Source organism: Trachypithecus francoisi, unplaced genomic scaffold, assembly GCF_009764315.1.
Source record: "Trachypithecus francoisi isolate TF-2019V2 unplaced genomic scaffold, Tfra_2.0 Lachesis_group12, whole genome shotgun sequence".
Classification (NCBI taxonomy): Eukaryota; Metazoa; Chordata; class Mammalia; order Primates; family Cercopithecidae; genus Trachypithecus; species Trachypithecus francoisi.
Window position 1 is genome coordinate 71455088 of NW_022681457.1, and position 27222 is coordinate 71482309.

General features: G+C 43.1%; 1 protein-coding gene across 1 annotated transcript in view; it reads right to left on the minus strand.

Annotated features, from left to right (window-relative positions):
• The window catches only part of ZYG11A (zyg-11 family member A, cell cycle regulator), a 57040-nt gene that overhangs the window by 6020 nt on the left and 23798 nt on the right, over window positions 1-27222 (minus strand). Inside the window, exons 5-13 of the mRNA XM_033228869.1 lie at window positions 26294-26470; window positions 22917-22981; window positions 21539-21638; window positions 21400-21450; window positions 10452-10613; window positions 10326-10370; window positions 6687-6881; window positions 1260-1321; window positions 138-235 (exon numbers count right to left, since the gene is read on the minus strand). Of these exons, the coding sequence (XP_033084760.1) occupies window positions 138-235; window positions 1260-1321; window positions 6687-6881; window positions 10326-10370; window positions 10452-10613; window positions 21400-21450; window positions 21539-21638; window positions 22917-22981; window positions 26294-26470 (955 nt within the window). The remainder of the gene's footprint in view (window positions 1-137; window positions 236-1259; window positions 1322-6686; window positions 6882-10325; window positions 10371-10451; window positions 10614-21399; window positions 21451-21538; window positions 21639-22916; window positions 22982-26293; window positions 26471-27222) is intronic.

The window sequence follows — 27222 nt, forward strand, 5'->3', positions numbered from 1 at the left end:
TTTTCAGTTTCTTTTTAAACATACCTAAATTCAGAGGACAGAAGTAGACAATTTTTGCACATCCACCTTGAACTTAATCATTACACAGAAAAATAGCTAGAAAACTATTATGTTTTGAATATACGTTGAATACATACGATTTTTACTGCAGACATGACACACAGCCCATAGTGCCCAGAGCTGAACCTCTGGTTGAGAGAAGTTGCCAAGGAGTGGGAAAAATGTCTTGAGAGATCTGAAACAAAAAAAAGTACAAAGATGTTAATCCAGAACTCAGGCCAGTATTCAGGGATATAATAATTAATACTATATAATTAATATAATAATGTATATAATTTTCATGGCCGCACACAGTGGCTCACGCCTGTAATCACAGCACTTTGGGAGGCCAAGGCAGGTGGATCGCTTGAGCTCAGGAATTCAGGACCAGCCTGGGCAACAAACAAACAAACAAACAAACAAAAAAATTAGCTGGGCCTGGTGGCCCACGCCTGTGGTGCCAAGTGGGAGGATTCTCAAGTGGGAGGATCACTTGAGCCTGGGAAGTCAGGGCTGCATTGAGATGTGATCCTGCCACTGCATTCCAGCTCCAGCCTGGGCAACAGAGCGAGACCCTGTCTCAAAGGGTTGAAAAAAAAAGAATTTTCAACATTTTCCCCATAGGGTCAACTCCTCCTTGTGACCGAACATACAATGAAGCTATTATTTAAGAAATTGCATTCTGTACTGGACACTTTATACGTTCAATATCTCACTGCATCCTCAATCTTACACACTGTCAGCCTCATTTTACAGACAAGGAAAACTGACTTTCTAGAAATGACTTTCCCAATATCACAGAGAAATAGGATTTGAACATAAGGCTAACTGACTGTAACACGTCATCACTGTATCACTGAGTACAGCCTTTAAGAAAAGCACAACATTGGGCCAGGCATGGTGGCTCACACCTGTAATCCCAGCACTTTGGGAGGCCGAGGTGGGCAGATCACGAGGTCAGGAGACCAAGACCATCCTGGCTAACATGGTGAAACCCCATCTCTACTAAAAATACAAAAAATTAGCCGGGCGTGGTAGCAGATGCCTGTAGTCTCAGCTACTTGGGAGGCTGAGGCAGGAGAATGGCGTGAACCCGGGAGGCGGGGCTTCCAGTGAGCCAAGATCGCACCACTGTACTCCAGCCTGAGGAACAGAGCAAGACTTGATCTCAAAAAAAAAAAAAAAAAAAGAAAAAGAAAAGCACAACATCATGAAATTACCTATAGGTCACCAATGCTGTCATCTTACAACTTGAACTTGGCCAATTCTGGATGGTTGCATGCTACTCCAAAAACAAGAGAGAGAAACCAAGATTTGAATAATTCACCATTTACAACAAAATTTTTCAAAATCTGGGAATGACTGAACAAATTTAGATACACCTACTTGGCAAAATACCAATCACATAACGATTATATACACAGAATATCTTAACAGTGTAGGAAAAAATATAAGAACAAGGAGCATCTGTTTAAAGATACTGGACTGAGCACACATTTATACCTCTACTCCCCCCATAATCCCATTAACAGAAAGTAAAACAAAGAACAATGCACATGGAAAAATGGTAACTGATTTAATACCTAGCACTTGGAAGGGTTAAAACACAAACCAGGCTGGACGCGGTGGCTCATGCCTGTAATCCAGCACTTTGGGAGTAGAGGTCTCTACTAAAAAAAAAAAAAAAAAAAAAAAAAATTAGCTGGGTGTGGTGGCAGGTGCCTGTAGTCCCACCTACTAGGGAGGCTGAGGCAGGAGAATGGTGTGAACCCCGGGGGCGGAGCTTGCAGTGAGCCAAGATCACACCACTGCACTCCAGCCTGGGCGACAGAGCAAGACTCTGTCTCAAAACAAAACAAAACAAAAAACACAAACCAATTTGAAGAGAACCCCTAAGAGACTTAAAAATTTGGCACATGAGGTACTTCCTGAAGTGAAATTACAGGTCGGGTTGAAAATAGGAGGACTGGGCCAGGCACGGTGGCTCATGCCTGTAATCTCAGCACTTTGGGAGGCCAAGGCAGGTAGACCACCTGGGGTCAGAAGTTTGAGACTGGCCTGGAAAACATGGTGAAACCCTGTCTCTACTAAAAAAATGAAAATTAGCCGGGTATGGTGGCGTGTGCCTGTAATCCCAGCTACTCAGGAGACTGAGGCAGGAGAATCGCTTGAAGCTGGGAGGCGGAGGTTGCAGTGAGCCGAGAGGGCGCCACTGCACTGCACTGCAGCCTGGGCGACAGAGCAAGACTCCATCTTGGGGGAAAAAAAGAAAAAGAAAAAGAAAATAGGAAGACAGGTTCAAAGGATTAGGACTCCCAGATTTCTTCCGTGATCCTTAATAAAAAAGTCTGGACTGGGCAACCGCATAAACAATTCAGGGTGGGAACACCATGCTAAAAACAGGGATGTGTCTGGAGTTAAAATCTAAATACTAAATGTTGAGATTCCCTGCCCCTCAACTCTCTTCTTTTACTAGGCTTTCAGACTATTGGCAATGAAGCTTATAATTTTTCTTTTTTTTTTTGAAGATGAAATTTCACTCTTGTTGCCCAGGCTCGAGTGCAATGGCACGATCTCGGCTCACTGCAACCTCTGCTTCCCGAGTTCAAGCAATTATCCTGTCTCACCCTCCAAAGTAGCTGGGATTACAGGTGCCCACCACCATGCCCGGCTATATATATATTTTTTAATTTTATTTATTGGCCAGGTGTGGTGGCTCACTCCTGTAATCCCAGCACTTTGGGAGGCCGAGGCGGGCAGATAACCTGAGGTCAGGAGTTCGAGACCAGCCTGGCCAACATGGTGAAACTCCATCTCTACTGAAAATACAAAATTAGCTGGGCATGGTGGTACGTGCCGTAGTCCCAGCTACTTGGGATGCTGAGGCAAGAGAATCGCTTAACCCGGGAGACGGAGGTTGCAGTCAGCTGAGATCGCGCCACTGCATTCCAGCCTGGGTGACAAGAGTGAGACTCCATCTCAAAAAAAAAAAATTATTTCTTTTATTTATTCATTTATTTATTTTGGGGACAGAGTCTCGCTCTGCCACCCAGGCTGGAGTACAGTGGCATGATCTCTGCTTACTGATGCGTTGGTCTCCCGGGTTCAAGCAATTCTGCCTCAGCCTCCCGAGCAGCTGAGATTATAGGCATGCACTAACATGCCCAGCTATTTTTTTGTATTTTTAGAGGAGACAGGGTTTCACCATGATGGCCAGGCTGGTCTCAAACTCCTGACCTCAGGTGATCCACCCGCCTTGGCCGCCCAGCATGCTGGGATTACAGGCATGATCCACCGTACCCAGCCAAGCTTATAATTTGCACATAAAAGAATAGAAGTTTCTTCTCTAGGTAAGTTCCAACCAGTTTAGGACAAAAGATCTAAAAACACTACCACCAGGGAACACCTATTAAAAGATCAAATCTAGGCCAGGTGTGGTGGCTCATGCCTGTAATCCCAGCACTTTGGGAGGCTGAGGTGGGTGGATCACCTGAGGTCAGGAGTTTGAGACAAGCCTGACTAACATGGTGAAACCTCATCTCTACTAAAAAAATATATATATATACACACACACATATATATATATATATATATATATATATATAAATTAGCCGGGCGTGGTGGCAGGCGCCTGTAACCCCAGCTACTCGGAAGGCGGAGGGATTCCTTGAACCCAGGAGGCAGAGGTGGCAGTGAGCTATGATTGTGCCATTGCACTCCAGCCTGGGCAACGGAATAAGACACATTCTACCTGTCTGCAGTTTTCAATCAGTCCCACTCATAACTGTCCCCACGGACAGCTCAGGATCACTACAACTTTAAGAAAATCTTAACATAAAGGAACAAAATAAATAACAAAAAAAAGCAACTTGCAGGAAACAGAAGCCTTGGAGGAATAGGAAAACTTAAAAATTAGGCTGGGCATGATGGCTCCTGCGTGTAATCCCAGCACTTTTGGAGGCCAAGGTGGGCAGATCCCTTGAGGTCAGGAGTTTGCAACTAGCCTGGCCAAAATAGTGAAACCTTGTCACTACTAAAAATTAAAAAGTTAGCCAGGTGTGGTGGCGCAGCTGTAGTCCAGTGACTTGGGAGGCTGAGGTGGGAGGATCACTTGAACCCAAGAGGTGGAGGATGCAATGAGCTGAGATCACACCACTGCACTCCAGCCCGGGCAACAGACCAAGACTCCATCTCAAAACAAAACAAAACAAAACAAAAATCTATTTTTTAAAATTGGTCAGGCATGGTGGCTCACGCCTGTAATCCTAGCACTTCAGGAGGCCAAGGCAGGCGGCTCACTTGAGGTCAGTTCTAGACCAGCTTGGCCAACATGGTGAAACCATCTCTACTAAAAACACAACAATTATTGTGTTTTTACAAGTGTGCATTACCACACCTGTAATCCCAGCTACTTGGGAGGTTGCGGCAGGAGAATCACTTAAACCCAGGAGGCAGAGGTTGCAGTGAGCTGAGATTGTGCCACTGCACTCCAACCTGGACAACAGAGTCAGAGTCTGTCTCAAAAAAATAAAATAAAATAAAATTTTAAATTATCATTATTATGTTGAAAGAGATAAGAGAAAAATAGATATAGGAACTATGAAACAAAAACAGGATATTATATTTTTAGAAGAGGATTCAGAACAAAAAAGATAAATGAGATAGATATGAAAAGATGAGTCTGGGAAGGCCAACATTCCAGAAAAAAATGATTAAAGAAATGTCCCAGGGAGGAAATGAGCTTCCTGACTGATAAGTACCCAACACAATATATGAAAATAAACCCACAAAAAATAAAAAAATTAACAAAAAATAAACAAAAAAATCAAAAAAAACCCACAAGGCAAGCCATTGTGATTTCTGAACACTGAGGACAAAGGACAAAAACCTTAAAGCTTAAAAAAAAATTGCACAGGAGTTCTCAACAGTGATCCTAACAAGTAAAAGACAATGGAGCAAACATTTTTTTTTTTTTTTTTTTTTGAGACGGAGTCTTGCTCTGCCGCCCAGGCTGGAGTGCAGTGGCCGGCTCTCAGCTCACTGCAAGCTCCGCCTCCCGGGTTCATGCCATTCTCCTGTCTCAGCCTCCCGAGTAGTTGGGACTACAGGCGCCCGCCTCATCGCCCGGCTAGTTTTTTGTATTTTTTAGTAGAGACGGGGTTTCACCGTATTAGCCAGGATAGTCTCGATCTCCTGACCTCATGATCCACCCGTCTCGGCCTCCCAAAGTGCTGGGATTACAGGCTTGAGCCACCGCGCCCGGCCATTGGAGCAAACATTTTTAAATTCTGAAGGAAAAATATTTCAAAGCTAGAATTCTATACCCAGCCATTTGATCAATTAAATGTGAGGGTAAAATAAAGGCCTTTTTAAACAGGTATGGTCTCATTTTCATGACTCTCTTCTTAGGAAGCTACTGGAGAATATGATCCAACAAAAGGTGGGAGTAAACCAAGATAGAGGGAGGCACATAAGCCAGGAAACACGGAATCCAACATGAGAGAGGCAAAGGGGGTCCCCGAGGATGACAGTAAAGGAATATCCGAGGATGACAGCAGTTCACCATATACGGTATACAAAATAAGCAGACCACATGGGAGGAATGCAAAGGCTCTGGGAAAGAAAATCCTGAGTAGGTGAAGTGTACAGAATATGTATGAAGATTTATACCTTGAGTATACACTTAGAAAGGCTGTGCATAGAAACAGTAAGAAAAAGAATCTTAGTTTCCCAAAGTGGGAAAATGAATTGATAGATTCCTAAAGCGATAAAGTCAAGAACAACAGCATAATATGTCATTTAGAATTAAGGAAGTTGGCTAGGCGCGATGGCTCATGCCTGTATTCCCAGCACTTTGGGAGGCCAAGGTAGGCAGATTGCTTGAGCTCAAGAATTTGAGAACAGCCTGACCAACATGGCAAAACTCCATCTACAAAAAATACAAAAATTAGCTGGCTGTGGTGGCACACACCTGTAGTCCCAGCTACTTGGGAGGTTGAGGTGGGAGGACCGCCTAAGCCTCGGAGGTTGAGGCTGCAGTGAGCTATGAATTGTGCCACTGTGCTCCACCCTGGGAGACAGACCCTGTCTCAAAAAAAAAAAAAAAAACCAACAAAATAAATAATTTTTTTAAAAAGCTGATGGCAAAGAAGACCGAAATAAGTCATATGCAACAAAATGTTAACAGAGATAGTTTTGGGTGGAAAGATATGGGTTAGTAATAAGTTTTTCTATATTTTTCCCACTTTTTTTTTTTTGAGACGGAGTCTCGCTCTGTTGCCCAGGCTGGATGGAGTGCAGTGGCACAATCTCGGCTCACTGCAAGCTCCGCCTCCCGGGTTCACACCCTTCTCCTGCCTCAGCCTCCCGAGTAGCTGGGACTACAGGCACCCGCCACCATGCCCGGCTAATTTTTTGTATTTTTAGTAGAGACGGGGTTTCACTGTGTTAGCCAGGATGGTCTCCATCTCCTGACCTTGTAATCTGCCTGCCTCGGCCTCCCAAAGTGCTGGGATCACAGGCATGAGCCACTGCGCCTGGCCTATTTTTCCCACTTTCTACAATCATATTATTATTATTCAGAAAACTACATTTTCTGTAATTAGAGATTACTCTGGATTTTGTAAAGAAGAATGTGGTTCCTGTACCAGATCTTGGAGAAGAGCACGCCTCTGGAAGTCACGGGATATCCAAAGTTGTCTGTCAGATGTCAGGTGGGCAATGATACCTGCAGCAAAATAGCTGACTTCCATTTCCCTGCTACAGAGTAAACTGTTGATATGCTTCAGCGCATCTTCGGTCACCAGCTTGGAAGAGAGCTCTCTGATTTCTGCTATGTTGTTCTACAGGTCAGGTGGAGCAGAGAACCCCAGAGACGAGAAGGGAGGGGAGAATCAGGAATTGACTTTTTTCACTTTCCTGCTTCTCAGGTCAGATACATTCAGAACACTTACTCCTATACCCACCTCCGCCTCAAGCAAGCCTAAAGCCCACAATCCAACTCCCTTGATGAGGATGATCATTAACAACAGTCACTAAATAGGTACTTACTAAGTGCCAGGCACAGTACTAGATAAATAAAATTGTCTTTTTATCTACTTTATCTCATTTAATCTTTAAAATACTACTACAAAGAAACGTGACACTAAGCACAACAAACTTGTCAAGTTCACACTGCTGATAACTGGATGAACTAGAGTACAAATCAAGGCCTAACTCAAATACTTAACATTACTGAAGGTCTGCTCAAGGTTACGTTATCTCTTAATAAAAACAATGAAAGTCAGGCAGTATTTTCTTTATTTTATACGTCACACTAATTTTCTATGCTGTGTAACAAATTACCACAAACTTAGTGGCGTAAAACAATATGCATTTATGATTCCCTGGTTTCTGTGGGGCAGGAGTCTCAGCATGACTTAGCTAGACCCTCTTCTCTGAGATCTCACAGGGCTGCAATCAAAGTGCTGGCTGGGCTGCATTTTCACCTGGAGGCTCCACTGGGGGGAGAATTTACTGCCAGCCTCACTCAGACTGCTGGCAGAATTCATTTCCGGTGGCTGCAGGACTGAGTGATTCAGTTTCTTGCTGGAGGCCACGTTTAGCTCCTAGAAGCTGCCCCAAGTTCCTTAAACTGTGGGCTCCTCCCTCCTCCAACCACTTACTTCATGACTGTTTGCTCCGTCAGGGCCACAGAGAAAGAGTCCCTACAGTGGGCCTGCTAGCAGGACAGATTACATATATATAAGTATATAGCAACATAATCATGGGAGTGATATCTTATCATCTCTGCCATATTCCCTTGGCCAGAATCAAGAAACAGGTCCTGCCCACACTCAAGGGTAGGGGATGTCAGTCTCAGGAGGCTGGAATCACTGGGAGAATCTGTCTACAAAAATGAAAAACCAAAGGTTTAATGAGGTGAAACAGTCAAAGTAAACACAGCAGTTTGTGTTAGTGTTAACTGCTGCTTCTGATGAACCATTCAGGAAAGCACACCCTAGACACTACTATATTGAGGCACATAGGACACTAAAGATTGAAGCAGATATCGAGATGTCCCCCCACGCCTGTTTTTCCCAAGACCAGCTATATCCCTCATCAATGCATGATTTCAGTGTTAAGTCTATCATGTTACCCCCTAACAAGACATTCTTAGCACAACTGACAGGGGCACCACAGGTGAGTCCCAAGATTTTTCTTATAAATCCTCACATTCTGGATCTCTCAAAAAAAGAAAGAAAGAAAGAAGGCTGGGTGTGGTGGGTCACACCTGTAATCCCAGCACTTTGGGAGGCTGAGGCAGGCAGATCATGGGATCAAGAGATTGAAACCATCCTGGCCTCTCTTTTAGTAGAGACAGTGAAACCCTCTCTCTACTAAAAAAAATACAAAAATTAGCCAGGCGTGGTGGTGCATGCCTGTAATCCCAGCTACTCGGGAGGCTGAGGTGGGAGAATCACTTGAACCCTGGAGGCAGAGGTTGCAATGAGCCAAGATCGCGCCATTGCACTCCAGCCTGGGTGACAAGAGCGAGACAAAAAAAAAGAAAAGAAAAGTGGACGATATTTTAGGTCAGCTAGTAGGATATGTAGAATTGTTTAGGATATATGAGTCATCAATCCAACTTTCTGGCATTATTTCCCGTTCCTTTTCACCTTCCTACTTTTTCCCCAAATTCTAACCATTCCATTTTAACAGTGTTCCTCAATGATTATTTACACTTATTTATTACATTATAAATAATCTTCCCTAGCCAAAAATGACTTTGTCCCTTCTTTATACTTTTCCGTACCTTCCAGATTTCCAGTATTAATCACTTATTCCTTTCTGTGAGGCCTTTCACATCTACTTTGTTGAGTCCTGTATGTATGAGATACATGAAGATATGGCACAGTCCCTCCATGAGTTCAGGACCAAGGCTCCCAATGGACTCAGTGCCTCTCTTGCAGCACTCACTTGTCAGTCGTAAATCAGACACCTATTTGTACACATGTCTAACACTGCCTTCCCAAAGTTATGAGCACCATCATCTTGACACATTTCATGCATCTGTGTCTTTCCAATGCATACGGCATGGCAAAGTGAAGGTGCTTACTATATGGCTTTATTACTTATTGAAAAATCTTCACTTTTAGCTTTAGGAAACAAAGAAATGTCTCAATTGTAGAATATCTTGATTGAGAGGCAGTATATAAGTATCAACAAAGAAATTGCTAAAAAAAAAAATGGACTGCCTGGATAAAGTAGTATAGTAAACTGATTAGTATCAGAGGGTCTGGAGCCAGACTGCCTGAGTGTTTTTTTTTTTTTTTGAGCAGAGTTTCATTCTTGTTGCCCAGGCTAGAGTACAGTGGCACGATCTTGGTTCACCTCAACCTCTACCTCCCAGGTTCAAGCGATTCTCCTGCCTCAGCCTCCCAGGTATCTGGGATTACAGGCATGTGCTACCATGCCCAGCTAATTTTTGTATTTATTTTTAGTAGAGACAGGGTTTCGCCTTGTTGGCCAGGCTGGTCTTGAACTCCTGACCTCAGGTAATCCACCCACTTTGGCCTCCCAAAGTGCTGGGATTACAGGCATGAGCCACTGTGCCCAGCTGAGTTTGAGTTCTAATTAGGATAAATTGCATTTCTGAGACTCAGATTCTCTATGAAACATGGATAACAGTGTATGGTAGAATATAAAAATAACACAACTTTTCCTATCCCTGTATATGCTCCCCATAGCAATGTGACTTTACTGCCTTTAATCTGGGTTTAAATATGTAATCTGTGTTGTCCTATGAAACATTAGCAAGGTGACATAAGCAGAGGTTTAAAAAGCACTTGGACAGTGGGGCCTGCCCTCTGAGACTGCCACGTGGAGAAGCCCGTGGACAAAAAGCCTGCCAGCTGGTAAGCAGCACCAACTGTCAGACATGAGAGTCAGGCCTTCTTAGACCCTCCAGCCCCAGTCAAGCCACCAGATGACTGCAGTTACATAAGTGACCCCACATGAGACCAGACAGACCAGAAGAACTTTACAGCTGAGCTGAGCTCAAACTACTGACCCACAGATTCATAAGTAAATTAAACGGCTACTGTTTTAAGCCACTAAGCTATAGTTTGTTCATAACAATAGATAACTGATACACAATGGTACTTACTCTGTAGGGCTAATGTAAAGATTAAATGAGTTTATACATGTAAATTGCTTACATTAGTGCCTAGCATACAGTAGGTACTATATAAGTGTTAGGTTTTGTTTTCAAGCAATTAAAATTAATTCAAAACAATTCACCTTACCAAAAGACCAAGTACTTTGCTTTGTATTGCTGACTCTGAAAAGGTCTGTCAAAAAAATAGATATATACAGGTTACTTTATCATGAAGAAAAGAACTTTACATATAAACTCAATCCTGTCTTCCTACCTCCAAGACTTGGATGAAGATTTCCAATCCTTGATTTTCAATAAAGTGCTTGCAGGCAGCTGGAGACCCATCTGTAAGATTCCAAAGTGCTTTCAAAGTAAACAAGAGGGTGACATCATCTAAATTCTCAGTAGTCTTTTGTTTTACTATTGCTAGAAGTTCCTAAAAACCAAAGAGACAGGGAGTTAGATGCTCTAATAAATAATCAATTGCAATATAAAGAAAGCAATGTTAAGATGCATCAAACCTCGGTTCTACACCCAAGTTCTGCCACTTAGTAGCTTTGTGATCTATTTTCTTTCTATAAAATAAATTACAACTACTTTTTACAGTTTTTGTGAGGATTAAATAAAAAAATTTAAGTTTAGTGAGCACTTAGTCCAGTTCTTGGCATATGGTCATTAAGTTCATAATCAAGTACATTATTAGCTATTCCATTATTTTTTTTTTTTTTTTTTTTTTTGAGGCGGAGTCTCACTCTGTTGCCGGGACTGGAGTGCAGTGGCCGGATCTCAGCTCACTGCAAGCTCTGCCTCCCAGGTTTACGCCATTCTCCTGCCTCAGCCTCCCGAGTAGCTGGGACTACAGGCGCCCGCCACCTCGCCCGGCTAGTTTTTGTATTTTTAGTAGAGACGGGGTTTCACCGTGTTAGCCAGGATGGTCTCGATCTCCTGACCTCGTGATCCGCCCGTCTCGGCCTCCCAAAGTGCTGGGATTACAGGCTTGAGCCACCGCGCCCGGCCTCCATTATTTTTATTTAGATCACTTACTCAATACCTTCTTTAAACCAAGTACAAAAAAAAAAAAAAGGTGGGGGGGTAGAAGTCAGACAAAAAAAAGTTGACTTTTTAAAATTAAATAAAAGAATTTTAAATTTTGGTTAATTATCTGATGGAAACACATAAAAGCCTAAAATTTAGGCTTTAGGAAGGATGGGAGAAGGGAGTCTCCATACAAAAATAATATGTAACTGAGACCAGAAGAAAAGGAGGTTAAACCAGCCCAATAAGAAATGGGGACAGGCAGGAATGGGGCTCGGGGAAGAGGGGGAGGAAGCACATGCCAGGCAAAGTTTGGGGCAGGAAAGTCTGCTGCTTTAAGCCACTGAGAGGTCAGTGGGGCTAGAACACCAGGACAGCGTTCCATCACATGACCTCACATCTTGAAGAGGCCACTGGTTCACTTTGACAGACTGCAAAGTACCATTTGAGATCAACATTTCAAGAAAGAAGTCAAACTAGTATTTACGGTCTCTTTCAATATCAGACTGTCATGTGAGAGGAAAAAGACAAACAATTTTCACTTTAACCAGCTGATGAAAAGATACATAAAATATAATAGCACCAAACAAATCAGAATGTATATTTTCGAGAAGAATGAGACCACCTCAAATATTCTGCCCAATCAGTTGAGAATGTGTCAAGAGACTTCATCACAAAAATAAATCTGTGAAAGTCAAGAGGAGAAGAAAAGAGTGGCAGATGAGATGGGTGCACTCACCTAGGCAGCTAGTTAGATGAATGAGAGCAAGACCAGGAGCCGGGGAAGTGAGCCTGTCCCTGAGCGCATCACAGTGGCCAGGCCCTTGATCACACAATTTAGCTTAATGATACTCAAAATAACTGTGTACTGTTACTACTATGACAGATGTCATTTTTTCAACTGAGACCCGTTTTTCGGATGAAAAATCTAAGACACAGAGGAGACTTATCCGTTGTCTATGACAAGTGCCTAGCCTGCTCGCTTTATCTGTTTCTTATCTAGTCCTGTTACCCCTCCCAGCAACTTTATGTTCCTGGGATATGTTCCTCCATAACATTATATGGCAAAACTCCTACTTGAGTTAAACGTAACTATCAGTTACTTCATACCTCCCAACATTCAACATATTAATGTTGAAAAAGACTGAGTTCACCTGGTCTCAATTTCAACATCTGCTCATAAATTTCAAAAGAGCACTTAACTGTATTTGTCAGAACTACTTTATTTCCTAATGAATTTTCTCCAAAGACTACTACTACTTCTCTCTCCTCAAACTTCAATCACCATCTTCTCACTCCCCTCATTTGATTTCTTCATCTTCTTTTTCATTGAGAAATACACCCACTCGTCCTAACAAAAGCTACCAACCTGCTTGCACTTGCATCAACATACTCTGCCTTCCCTTCTGCTCCAATCTAAAGTCAACATCTTTACTTTTACTCTAAACCCAATTTCTGCACATACAGAGATTCAGTACCAAAATTGTTTCCTTTTATTTTGTTTGTGGCATCAACTTCTCCCTCTTTAGAACTCTTCTCGTGGGCACAAAATATGTCTTAATATAGTCGATCTTTTTAAAGACTGACCCCACCTCTGCTTTCCTTCTCATTAAATTATATCAAAAAGTTACACCCATTTCTCACTTTCCATTTGCAATTCCATCCTATTCCAATCAGGTTTTGGCCTACCACCCCACTGAAATAAGCAAGTTCACTAATGACTTCCTCTCACCAAATCCAATGGTCAACTCTGTCCTCATGTCACTCCATCACTCAGTAGTATTTGATATAATGGCCCAATTTTTCCTGAAACATTCCTCTTGGATTCTAAAACACCCTCTCCCGGTTTTGCTTCTATTGCACTTTGGATGCTCCTTCTCAATCTCCTTTTCTGGTTCATCCTTTTTTTTCCCCCCTCAATAAACAGGCACATCTAGGAGAGACTGTGGGTTCAATTCCAGACTACCACAATCAAATAACAAATAACACAAATTTGTTCTCCCACTGCATACAAAAGCTATATTTACACTATAATGTAGTCTGCTAAGTGCGCAATAGCACTGTGTCTAAAAAACAATGTGGATACCCTTTTTTTTGAGACAGTCTCAGTGTGTTGCCAAGGCTGGAGTACAGTGGTATGATCTCAGCTCACTTCAATATCCACCTCCCGAGTTCAAGGGATTCTCCTGCCTTAGCCTCCCAAGTAGCTGAGATTATAGGCTCGTGCCACCACGCCCGACTAGTTTTTGTATTTTTAGTAGAGATGGAGTTTCGCCATGTTGGCCAGGCTGGTCTCAAACTCCTGACTTCACGTGATCCGCCCGCCTCAGCCTCCTAAGGTGCTGGGCTTACAGCATAAGCCACCACACCCAGCCCAATGTAGATACTTTAATTTAAAAATATTTTATGGGCCGGGCGCAGTGGCTCAAGCCTGTAATCCCAGCACTTTGGGAGGCCGAGACGGGCGGATCACGAGGTCAGGAGATCGAGACCATCCTGACTAACACGGTGAAACCCCGTCTCTACTAAAAAATACAGAAAACTAGCTGGGCAAGGTGGCGGGCGCCTGTAGTCCCAGCTACTCCGGAAGCTGAGGCAGGAGAATGGCGTAAACCCGGGAGGCGGAGCTTGCAGTGAGCTGAGATCCGGCCACTGCACTCCAGCCTGGGCGACAGAGCCAGACTCCGTCTCAAAAAAAAATAAAAAATAAAAAATAAAATAAAAAAATAAAAATATTTTATGGCTGGGCGCAGCAGCTCACGCCTTTAATCATAGCACTTTGGGAGGCAGTGGCAGGAGAATCGCTTAAGCCCAGGAGCTCAAGACCAACCTGAGTGACATGGCTAGACCCTGTCTCTATCAAAAAAAAAAATGTAAAATTTTATCTGGGTGTGGTGATATGCACCGGTGGCCCCACCTACTCAGGAGGCTCAGGCAGGAAGATCACTTGAGCCCAGGAGGTCGAAGCTGCAGTTGAGATGTGTCCCCACCACTGCACTCCAGCCTGGGTAACAGACTCTACCTTAAAAAATATGTATATATATAGATTAAAAATGCTAAATCACCTGAGCCTTCAGCAAGTGGTAATCTCTTTGCTGGTGAAAGGTCTTGCCTCAATGTTGATGGCTGCTGACTGATCAAGGTGGTGGCTGCTGGCAATTTCTTAAGATAGCAGTGATGTTTGCCCCATCAATTGACCCTTCCTTTCAAGAAAGAACTTCTCTCTCTCTTTTTTTTGAGACGAAGTTTCGCTCTTGTTGCCCAGGATGGAGTGCAATGGCATGATCTCGGCGCACTGCAACCTCTGCCTCCTGGGTTCAAGTGATTCTCCTGCCTCAGCCTCCTGAGTAGCTGGGACTACAGGAATACGCTACCACGCCTGGCTAATTTTTGTAGTTTTAGTAGAGACAGGGTTTCACCATGTTGGCCAGGCTGGTCTCGATTTCTTGACCTCGTGATCCGCCCTCCTCGGCCTCCCAAAGTGCTGGGATTACAGGCATGAACCACCGTGTAACTTCTTTCAAATTTGGAGTCAATCCTCTCAAACTCTGCTGCTGTCTCATCCAACTAGGTTTTTTTTCTTTTTTTTTGGAGACGGAGTCTCGCTCTGTCGCCCAGGCTGGAGTGCAGTGGCTGGATCTCAGCTCACTGCAAGCTCCGCCTCCCGAGTTTATGCCATTCTCCTGCCTCAGCCTCCCGAGTAGCTGGGACTACAGGTGCCCGCCACCTCGCCAGCTAATTTTTTGTATTTTTTTTTTTTTAGTAGAGACGGGGTTTCACCGTGTTAGCCAGGATGGTCTCGATCTCCTGACCTCGTGATCCACCCGTCTCAGCCTCCCAAAGTGCTGGGATTACCGGCTTGAGCCACCGCGCCCGGCCCCAACTAGGTTTATATAATAAGTCAAAGTACAACAATGTTCACAGAATCTTCACCAGAACTAGATTCCATCTCAAAATACGTCTTTGCTCTTCCCTAACAAGCAATTCTTCATGTGTTAAAGTTTTAGATTGCAGCAATTCAGTCACATCTCCAGGCTCCATTTATAATTTTAGTTCTCTTGGCATCTACAGTTACTCCTTCCACTAAAGAATTGGACCCCTCAAAGTTATCCACAAGGGTTCCAACCAACTTCTGAACTCCTGGTAATGTTCATATTTTGACCTCCTCCCAAGAATCATGAATACTCTTTTTGTTTGTTTGTTTGTTTTTGAGACAGGGTCTGTCTCTGTCACCCTGGCTGGAGTACAATGGCACAATCACCGCTCACTGCAGCTTCAATCTCCTAGGGTTCCAGTGATCTTCCCATTTCAGCCTCCTAAGTAGCTGAGAGTACAAATGCATGCCACCATTCCTGGCTAACATTTTATAGAGACAGGGTTTCACCATGTTGCCCAGGCTGGTCTCAAATTCCTGGCCTCAAGTAATCTGCTCACCTTGGCCTCCCAAAGTGCTAGAATTACAGACATGAGCTACCGCTATGTATTTTCTTAATGGTATCTAGAATGGTGAATCCTTTCAAAAGGTTTTCAGTTTACTTTGTCCAAATTCGTCAGGGGAATCCCTATCTATGGCAGGTCTAGTCTTATAAAATGTTTCTTTGTTCTTTCTTTTCTTTTTTGAGACCGAGTCTCCCTCTGTCACGACCCATGCTGAAGTACAGTGGCTCAATCTCGGCTCACTGCAACCTCCGCTTCCCAGGTTCAAGCGATCCTCCCACCTCAGCCTCCTGAGTGGCTAGGATTACAGGCGTGTGTCACCATGCCGGGCTATTTTTTTGTATTTTTAATATAGATGGGGTTTCACCATGTTGGCCAGGCTAGTCTGAAACTCCTGACCGCAACTGATCTGCCTGCCTCGGCCTCCCAAAATGCTGAGATTGCAGGTGTGAGCCACCACACCAGGCCATAAAATGTTTCTTAAATAATAAATAAATAATATAATTAATACATTACTCTCTGATCCATGGGCTGCAGAATGGATACTGTATAATAAGCAGGAAAATATTAACTTCCTTGCTTGCACATCTCCATCAGAACTCTTGGGTGGCTGGTGCATTATCAATGAGCAGTAACATTTTGAAACAAATCTTGCCTGGTGTGGAGGTTCACACTTAAAATCCCAGCACTTTGGGAGGCCGAGGCGGGTGGATCACCTGAGGTTAGGAGTTTGAGATCAGCCTGGCCAACATGCTGAAACCCCGTCTGTACTAAAAATTCAAACTCGGCCAGGTGCGGTGGCTCATGCCTGTAATCCCAGCACTTTGGGAGACCAAGGCGGGTGAATCACCTGAGGTTAGGAGTTTGAGACCAGCCTGGTCAACATGGTGAAACCTCATCTCTACTAAAGATACAAAAATATTAGCCAGGCATAGTGGCACACACCTGTAATCCCAGTTACTTGGGAGGCTGAGGCAGGAGAATGGCTTGAACTCAGGAGGTGGAGGTTGCAGTGAGCCAAGATGGGGCCACTGCACTTCAGCCTCAGTGACAGAGGCAGACTCTGTCTCAAAAAAAAATTCAAACTGCCTTCTTGACATCTCAAGCATCTCAGTAATGAATACATCCAAAATCACTCTTGATTTTTATTCTTGATTTCATCTCTATTGTAAACAGACATACAAGCTAACAAGACAAAATAAACCTAACACTAGATATTAGATACTCATAAGCATAAGATTCCATCCGTAACAGCAATGCAAAAAGTAAAACCCTTAGAATAAATGTAAGAAGCATATAATAACATGACAAACACTTGAACATACTTCTGAAGGACATGAAAGACTTGAATAAACACACTCTTGTTCCAAGATAGGGGAAATTACAGGATGTCAATTTTCCTACATCAATCTATAATACAATCCCAAAGAAAATGGGCTTTTTCCCCTAAGAAACAGGAAGCCAATTCTGGTGTCTGCACAGAAAAAACAAATAGATAAGGATAACTGAAAGAATTCTGAGGACAGATCTTAAATATTTATGTATTGATAAAGTTAGTGACCAGGCTGACCAAAATGGTAAAACCCCATCTCTACCAAAAATACAAAAATTAGGCCGGGCGCGGTGGCTCAAGCCTGTAATCCCAGCACTTTGGGAGGCCGAGACGGGCGGATCACAAGGTCAGGAGATCGAGACCATCCTGGCTAACATGGTGAAACCCCGTCTCTAGTAAAAAAATACAAAAAACTAGCCGGGCAAGTCGGCGGGCGCCTGTAGTCCCAGCTACTTGGGAGGCTGAGGCAGGAGAATGGCGTAAACCGGGAGGTGGAGCTTGCAGTGAGCTGAGATCCGGCCAATGCACTCCAGCCTGGGCGACAGAGCGAGACTCCGTCTCGGGAAAAAAAAAAAAAAAAAAAAACAAAAATTAGCTGGGTGTGGTGGCACACGCCTATAATCCCAGCTACTCAGGAGACTGAGGCAGGAGAATCACTTGAACCCGGATGCGGAGGTTGCAGTGAGCCGAGATGGTGCCACTGCACTTCCAGCCTGGCAACAGAGCAGGACTGCATCTCAAAAAAAAAAAAAGAAAAAAGAAAAAAAAAAGATAAAAGTTAGTGAGTAGACAGACATGCAAATTAATGGAACAGAATAAAGTCTAAAACTAGATATATACAGGGGAATTTAATATGATAAGGTAGCATAAAGAGTGCAAAGGCAAGTAGAAACACACAGAGAAGAAAACTTGAACTGACCCAACATCTCAAAAAAATTCCAGCCGGGCGCGGTGGCTCAAGCCTGTAATCCCAGCACTTTGGGAGGCGAGACGGGCGGATCACAAGGTCAGGAGATCGAGACCATCCTGGCTAACATGGTGAAACCCCGTCTCTAGTAAAAAAATACAAAAAACTAGCCGGGCAAGTCGGCGGGCGCCTGTAGTCCCAGCTACTTGGGAGGCTGAGGCAGGAGAATGGCGTAAACCCGGGAGGTGGAGCTTGCAGTGAGCTGAGATCCGGCCAATGCACTCCAGCCTGGGCGACAGAGCGAGACTCCGTCTCGGGAAAAAAAAAAAAAAAAAAAAAAAAAAACAAAAATTAGCTGGGTGTGGTGGCACACGCCTATAATCCCAGCTACTCAGGAGACTGAGGCAGGAGAATCACTTGAACCCGGATGCGGAGGTTGCAGTGAGCCGAGATGGTGCCACTGCACTTCCAGCCTGGCAACAGAGCAGGACTGCATCTCAAAAAAAAAAAAGAAAAAAGAAAAAAAAAAGATAAAAGTTAGTGAGTAGACAGACATGCAAATTAATGGAACAGAATAAAGTCTAAAACTAGATATATACAGGGGAATTTAATATGATAAAGGTAGCATAAAGAGTGCAAAGGCAAGTAGAAACACACAGAGAAGAAAACTTGAACTGACCCAACATCTCAAAAAAATTCCAGCCGGGCGCGGTGGCTCAAGCCTGTAATCCCAGCACTTTGGGAGGCCGAGACGGGCGGATCACAAGGTCAGGAGATCGAGACCATCCTGGCTAACACGGTGAAACCCCATCTCTACTAAAAATACAAAAACTAGCCGGGCGAGGTGGCGGGCGCCTGTAGTCCCAGCTACTTAGGAGGCTGAGGCAGGAGAATGGCGTAAACCCGGGAGGTGGAGCTTGCAGTGAGCTGAGATCCGCCACTGCACTCCAGCCTGGGAGACAGAGCCAGACTCCGTCTGAAAAAAAAAAAAAAAAAAAAAAAAAAAAAAATTCCAAAGAAAAAAAGAAAGAACAGAAATCATAGGATTAAAACGTGAGGAGGCTGAATGTGGTGGCTACCAACACAGCTACTCAAGAGGGTCGCTAGAGCCCAGGAGGATAAAGCTGCAATGAACCATGATCATACCACTTGCCACTACACACCAGCTTCAGCACAGGATGAGATCAAGTCTCTCAAACAAAACAAAACAAAGAATTTTTAAAAATACATCATGATGGAGGGAAATACTTTGCAGTGTGCCATCAATCCCAGATGCACAATAAAAGAGAATGATTTCAACTACATGAAAATAAAAAATTATTGCATCATAAAACATCCCATAAATGAATTAAAAATAAACAGTAAAATGGGAGAAAATACATGCACCCAATATCATAGTCAAAGGCTTGTTTCCTTAATGTATAAAAAATCCTGTAAAGTAGAAAAAAGCCACAGACAGTTTACAAAAAACACAAATGATTCGGCTGGGCACCGTGGCTCACTCCTGTAATCCCAGCACTTTGGGAGGCTGAGGTGGGCGGATCACAAGGTCAGTTCGAGACCAGCCCGACCAACATAGTGAAACCCCGTCTCTACTAAAAATATAAAAATCAGCCAGTCGTGGTGGTGCGCTCCTGTAATCCCAGCTACTCAGGAGACTGAGGCAGGAGAATTGCTTGAACCCGGGAGGCAGAGGTTGCAGTGAGCTGAGATTGCACCCCTGCATTCCAGCCTGGGCGACAGAGCGAGACTCCATCTCAAAAATAAATATATAAATAAATAACTCTTGAGGAAAAAGAAAAAAAGGCCAGTTGTTGTGGCTCAAACCTCTAATCCCAGCACTTTGGGAGACCAAGGTAGGAGAACCACTTGAACCCAGGAATTTAAGACCAGCCTGGGCAACATAGCAAGACGTTATCTCTACAAGTAACTAAAAGAAATATATATGCCAGTCATTTGGTGGCATGCACCTGTGTCCCCAACTACTTGGGAAGCTAAGGTGGGAGGATCACTTGAGTCCAGGAAGTCGAGGCTGCAGTGAGCCATCATCATGTCACTGCACTCCAGGCTGGGCTACAAAGAGAGACCACACAGCTCAAAAAAAAAAAAAAAGATGGCTCAAATGCCATAAAAAAAAAGTACAAAAACATGCTGAGACATTAATGATAAAAATTCATATAACCAGGCTGAGCGCAGCAGCTCACACTTGTAAACCCAGCACTCTGGAAAACTGAGTTGGGTGGATCACCTGAGATCAGCAGTTCAAGAACAGCCTGACCAACATAGTGAAACCCTGTCTCTACAAAAAATACAAAATTAGCCAGGCGTGGTGGCACATGCCTGTAATCCCAGCTATCTGGGAGGCTGAGGCGGGAGAATTGCTTGAACCCAGGAGGCAGAGATTACAGTGAGCTGAGATCGTGCCATTGCACAGTAGCCTGAGTGACAAGAGGAAAAAAATTCATATAATAAAATAAAAATAAAAAGTACAGAATAAAACAATGATTTTTTTTTTTTGAGACAGTCTTACTCTGTCACCAGGCTGGAGTGCACCTGTGCGATCTCAGCTCACTGCAACCTCCACCTCCTGGGTTCAAACAATTCTCGTGCCTCAGTCTCCCACGTAGCTGGGATTACAGGCACGCACCACTACAACCATCTAATTTTTATATTTTTGTATTTTTAGTAGAGAGGGGGTTTCACCACATTGTCCAAGATGGTCTCGATCTCCTGACTTGTGATCCACCCACCTCAGCCTCCCAAAGTGCTGGGAATACAGGCGTGAGGCACCACGACCGGCCCAATGATATAAATTTTTTAGTGAACGATGTTAACATAATCATAACATAAATACTGATAAATGATTTATTTTAAATTGTGATATAAATTTGTTGGGGACTGGAGAAGGAAGTAATTTGTAGAAAGATATGTAGGAGAACTAAGTTCTTACCTACCGTAGTAGTAGCAAAATCAGTAACACCTAAAACTGCTCAATCAAGAAACTATAGTATAAGCATTTTATTTAGAAATGTGGAGGTATGGCCAGGCGTGGTGGCTCATGCCTGTAATCCCTGCACTTTGGGATGCCTAGGTGGGCAGATCACGAGGTCAGGAGTTCAAGACCAGCCTGTCCAACATGGTAAAACCCCATCTCCACTAAAAATACAAAAATTAGCCAGGTGTGGGATGCCTATAATCCCAGCTACTCAGGAGGCTGAGGCAGGAGAATCGCTTGAATCCAGGAGGCAGAGGTTGCAGTGAGCCAAGATCGCGCCACTGCATTCCAGCCTGGGCGACAGAGTGAGACTCTGTCTCAAAAAAAAAAAGATACGTAGAGGTATATATCAAAAGAAATAGCTACAAAATTAGAAAGTTTCTTCTGGGGAGAAAGTCTTTCAGATTTCTCACTTTAGTAGGCCTTTTGGAATGATTTGATTTTTTTTTAAGCTACAATCATAAATTTGACTTTTTTTTTTTAAAAAAAAGTTATGAACGTGATAAGGAACCTACCTTAACTGCCATGAAGAGCTCTTCAAGCTGTGCCATTTGCTCAGGTGAGAGCTGTAAGCAAACAGAAAGACTCAAGTGAACTATGGAACCTGTATAAAAACTAGAGAGACAGAAATCTTGCCTTTAAGAAATCACATACCTGCAGAGCTAGAATAGAGGTGACACTCACTGCCATTGTTTGCATCTTGGGGTTTTCATGCTTACAGAGCCATCTCATGACAAACTTAGCAGCATCAAACCTGAAAAGCAGTATTTATTTTTCTCACAACCATACAGAAAGTTTGTGAAACTACACAGAAGAAATCATTTGGCATTCCCCGAGTAATTCTATAACAAAAACAGTATTGGACTTTTAAATCCTCAGCTATGAAAACCAAGAGCATTTGGCAGAGAGACCAGGCAGGGGATAGGAGAGTATAAGAACATGAGCAAAATACACAGAATTTACATAAAGATGAGCAAATCTAAGAAAAAATGTATTTATCATCCAGTTTCTACTACGATGGGTCTGAAAAAGAAAGGGAATTTCCAGAGTGGTAGCAATTTGTAATCTGAGTAGTAGACAATGCTAAAATGCTGCAGCAAACATCACTCAGTTACAAAGTGACTGAGCCTAAACCTTGTATTCACAAATCAGGGGCTTTGCTCTTGTTAGCTCATGCCTCATTTCTCTGCTCTTTTATGTCAGCTATTATAAATATTTTAAAACTTGTGAATCTGAGAGACTGCTAAGGCCTCAAGGGAAATCCTTCTGGAATGGCTAGGATGATGATGATTTTCTAAATAATTAAAAAGTAAATTACTATTAAAATAATACTTACATAACAAAATGAATAAATTACTAATATTCTTTTTCTTTTTTTTCTTTCTTTCTTTCTTTTTTTTTTTTTTTTGAGATGGAGTCTCACTCTGTCGCCCAGGATGGAGTGCAATGGTGTGATCTTGGCTCACTGCAACCTCTGCCTCCAGGGTTCAAGCGATTCTCCTGCCTCAGCCTGCCAAGTAGCTGGGACTACAGGCGCACGCCACCATGCCCAGCTAATTTTTGTATTTTTAGTGGAGATGGGGTTTCACCATGTTGGCCAGGGTGGTCTCGATCTCCTGACCTCGTGATCCACCCACCTCAGCCTCCCAAAGTGCTGGGATTACAGGTGTGAGCCACTGCGCCTGGCCTATTACTAATATTCTTTAGAATAGCCTGTACTTTACAGACACTATCGTATCTAATGCTGGTAAGAGGCATTATTTAACAAATGAGGAAACTTATAAGCAAAGATAATGAAAGGGCTAGATCTTAAGTCCAAGTATGTTTGGCTCTCGGAACCTGTTCTTACCCACTATCCTGTACTGGAATCACTTCAAGAGACATTTTCAAGTAGGGTACTTCTAATCACTTCTATGTGGAAGAAGCTCAACAGAACCTTCTCTCCAAACACCTTATCCCAGCCTTAATCAGGCCCCTGCATTTAATAACCAAAGGCCAACACCCCAATCAAATGACCAAGTCTTATACTTGCCTGTCAAACGGAACATCCACAAGAATCCTGGAATTGGTTAAGGAGAGAAGACAATTCTTCTGTAACTTTTAGAGAATAAAGAAAAATAATTTTGAACAAAGGTAACATTCCATTCTAAACAAAGATCTATGTATTTGGAAGTATTACTAGTGAGCTTTTCTTATTGAGAGCTCACTGTGTACCTGTCCCTATCCACAATTTTCATTTAATGCTATAACTGATGACTGCCATGCAAGAATGAAGACTGAGTAGGATTTTCCAACTTTAAAAATAAGGTAGAAATAAATGAGGAAAACCAACTTCCTAATTGTATTTTTTAAAAAATCAACTCCCTTTACAAAGTACACATTTGAATTAGATTTCACAAATGTATACCCCTGTGTGGCCACTGCTACAATCAAGATATAATACTTCTATCACCCCAGAGAGTTCCACTGTCCCCTCTTCCAGTCAATCTCAACCCTGTAACCCTATCCTTGGAAAATTGCAGTCATTATAGATTAGTTTTTTTAAGGTGTTATACAAATGGAATCATGTGGTTCTGCTCTTTTGAGTTTGGCCTGTTTTGCTCAGCATATAACATTTTTGAGTGTCATCTACACTGCAGATATCAGTACTTCATCTCTTTGTGTGCCAACCAGTGTTTCCCTAAATAGATTTGTTATAATGTATCTATTCACCTGTTGCTGGACATTTGGTACGTTTCAAGTTTTTGGCAATAAATAAAGGTACCATGAACATTCATGTAAATATCTTTATATGGATACATGCTTTCATTTATCTTCAATAAATACCTAGGAGTGGAATGACTAGGTAGTTTATAAAGTGTATATTTAACTTCTAAAGAAACTACCAAACTGTTCAAATCCTTTGATCATTTTTATAACTGGTTTATTTGTACTGCATTAACAAGCTGAGTTCTTTAGATACTCTGAATGAAGTTGATTCTCATATATATAAAATGAACATGTTTCCCAGTCCATCATCTACCTTTTCATTTTAAAAATGTGTGTTGGGGGGTGGGGGCTGGGCACGGTGGCTCACTCCTGTAATCCCAGCACTTTGGGAGGCCAAGGTAGGTGGATCACCTGAGGTCAGCAGTTCGAAACCAGCCTGGCCAACATGGTGAAACCGCATCTAGACTGAAAATATAAAATCAGCCAGGCATGGTGGCGTGCACCTGTAATCCCAGCTACTCGAGAGGCTGAGGCAGGAGGCAGAGGTTGCAGTGAGCCAAGATCATGCCATTGCACTCTAGCCTGGGCAACAGAGTGAGACTTCATCTCAAAAAAAATAATAAAAATGAAAATGTGTGTAGGCCAGGCACGGTGGCTCACGACTGTAATCCCAGCACTTTGGAAGGCCAAGGCGGGCAGATCACGAGGTCAGGAGATCGAGACCATCTTGGCTAACACAGTGAAATCCTGTCTCTACTAAAAATACAAAAAAAAAAATTAGCTGGGCATGGTGGCAGGCACCTGTAGTCCCAGCTACTCAGGAGGCTGAGGCAGGAGAATGGCATGAACCCAGGAGACGGAGATTGCAGTGAGCCAAGATCGCACCACTGCACTCCAGCCTAGGCAACAGAGCGAGACTCACACACACACACACACACAAAAAAGGTGTGTGTATACACATGTGTGTGTGTGTGAGAAAGAACAGCTTTTAATTTTGATGAACTTTCATTTTTGTCTTTTATAATGTATGCTTTTCATATCCTAAGATATCTTTACTTACCCCAAGGTCACAAATGTTTTCTCTTATGTTTGTTAAAGTTTTATTCTTTTCTTTTTTGTTTGTTTGTTTTTGTAGGCCAGGCACAGGGTCTTGTTTAGACAGGGTTTTTGTTAGACAGGGTCTTGCTTTGTTGCCCAGGCTAGAGTGTAGTGGCTCAGATCAAAGCTCACTGCAGCCTCCAACTCCAAGTAATCCTCCTACCTCCGTCTCCCAAGTAGCAAGGACTACAGATGCTTGCCACCATGCTCAGCCAATTTTTATTTTTTATTTTTAGTAAAGACTGGGTCTCACTATGTTGCCCAGGCTGATCATAAACTCCTAGCCTCAAGTGAGCCTGCCCTCTTGGTCTCCCAAAGTGCTAGGATTATAGGAATGAGCCACTAAGCCCAGCCTTGCTTTTATATTTAGATGTATGAATCAATTCAGCTTAATTTTCATGTGTGGGGTGAGGTAAAGGTCTAAACAATAAAGTGTTGATAGATGTTTCTGGGCAGTGGGTTTATGAGAGATTTTTAAAATATTAACCTCAGGTCGGGAGCAATGGCTCACACCTCTAATCCTGAGGTCTGCAGTTTGAGACCAGCTGACCAACATGGTGAAACCCCGTCTCTACTAAAAATACAAAAGAATTAACTGGCTGGGTGTGGTGGCTCACACCTGTAATCTCAGCACTTTGGGAGGCCGAGGTGGGCAGATCACGAGGCCAGAAGATCGAGACCATCCTGGCTAACACGGTGAAACCCCATCTCTACTAAAAATACAAAAAAAAAAAAAAAAAAATTAACCAGGTGTGGTGGCAGGTGCCTATAGTCCCAGCTGCTGGGGAGGCTGAGGCAGCAGAATGGCGTGAACCTGGGAAGTGGAGCTTGCAGTGAGCCAAGATCACGCCACGGCACTCCAGCCTGGGTGACATAGCAAGACTGTCCCAAAAAAAAAAAAAAAAAAAAGAATTAGCCAGCTGTGGTGGCATGCACATGTAGGCCCAGCTACTTGGGAGGCTGAGGCAGAATCGCTTGAACCCAGGAGGCAGAGGTTGCAGTGAGCCGAGATCACACCACTGCACTCCAGCCTGGGCAACGAGAGTGAAAATCTCTCAAAAAAAAAAAAAAAAAAGAAAGTAATAAAGAAAATTTTAACCTCACTGCTTATCTATATTTCCTATTTTTTCTATAAGAAACACAATTCTTTTATCTATTCTCTTTCTCTAATAGGACGAAAAACCAGAACTAAATAATATATTTTTCACATATTTATCCTAAAGTTAAAAAATACAAATTGTCTGCCACACACGGTGGCTCATGAGGTCAGGAGTTTGAGACCAGCCTGACCAACATGGTGAAAGCCATCTCTACTGAAAATACAAAAGTTAGCTGGGCGTGGCGGTGCATGCCTGTAATCCCAGCTACTAAGGAGGCTGAGGCAGGAGAATTGCTTGAATCCGGGAGACAGAGGTCACAGTGAACCGAGATCATACCACCGCACTCCGGCCTGGGCGACAAAGAGAGACTCTGTCTTTAAAACAAACAAACAAAAAAACCCAAAAACAAACAGTGCCACTGCACTCTGGCCTGGGCAACAGAGCTGAGACTGTGTATCAACAACAACAAAAAAAGCACAAACAAATATTCAATTGAAATTACCTGCTGGTAATGGGGGAAATTTTTCAGAGCCTTGAAAAGTAGACAGGTGACATCTGACAACAGGCGAACAGGCATCCCCTTGGCCAGGCCCTGGCGTGTTAGGTTGAGAGCGCAAGCACTGGCTGTGAACTGCACTGGCAAATCCAACGGGTGATTCCTCATTCCTATAGCCACAAGCTGAAGATGAACTTGTTTTTAGTGCATATGATGCCACTAATATTCTCTATGCTGTCTTGTCCATGTTTTGGTTGGCAGAAATCTTCGTTTATTGGGACAAGAACAGATTTTCCCTATTCCAAGCATTTATTCTTTAGTACATCAGAGTATTACAGCAAAGCCTTCTAATCGAAATGGAGTCACTATCTGTGCGACTTTGGCCAAGTCACTTCCTTTCTCTAGACCTCTGTTTCTTTATCTGTGAAATTAACTCAAAATCATTTATTGAGCCTCACTCCATACAAGCTACTGTGACAGGCGCTGCAGGGGACACAAACATGAATGAGAGCCACTCATTAGCATAAAGCCTTGTGAGAGTAATAACACTTGTGAGAAATGCCAAAAAAATAAAATGGAAGAAAAGCACCATAAAAGACGCATCAATGAAGTGATGTCTGAGGACAGTAATTATGGAGAGAGTGGTCATTTCTGGGAGAGAATCGAAAGAACTCACTGAGAGAGCACATTTAGGCAGAGTCTCAGGATTTACACAGGAGGAGATAAATGTGGGGCAGAATGGACAGGGTATTCACAGGGGAAAGAAGCGTGATAAAGAAAAACAAAGTGGAAAAAAAGGATGGGATAAATCCACCAACAGAGGAGAAGAATTTGAAACATGGTACAACAAAACATTAGGCAACTTGAAGCTATACTGTGGAAGACCTAGAACACAAATGTAAAATGAGGGCATTGTTCCAAGCTTAGACCCCACC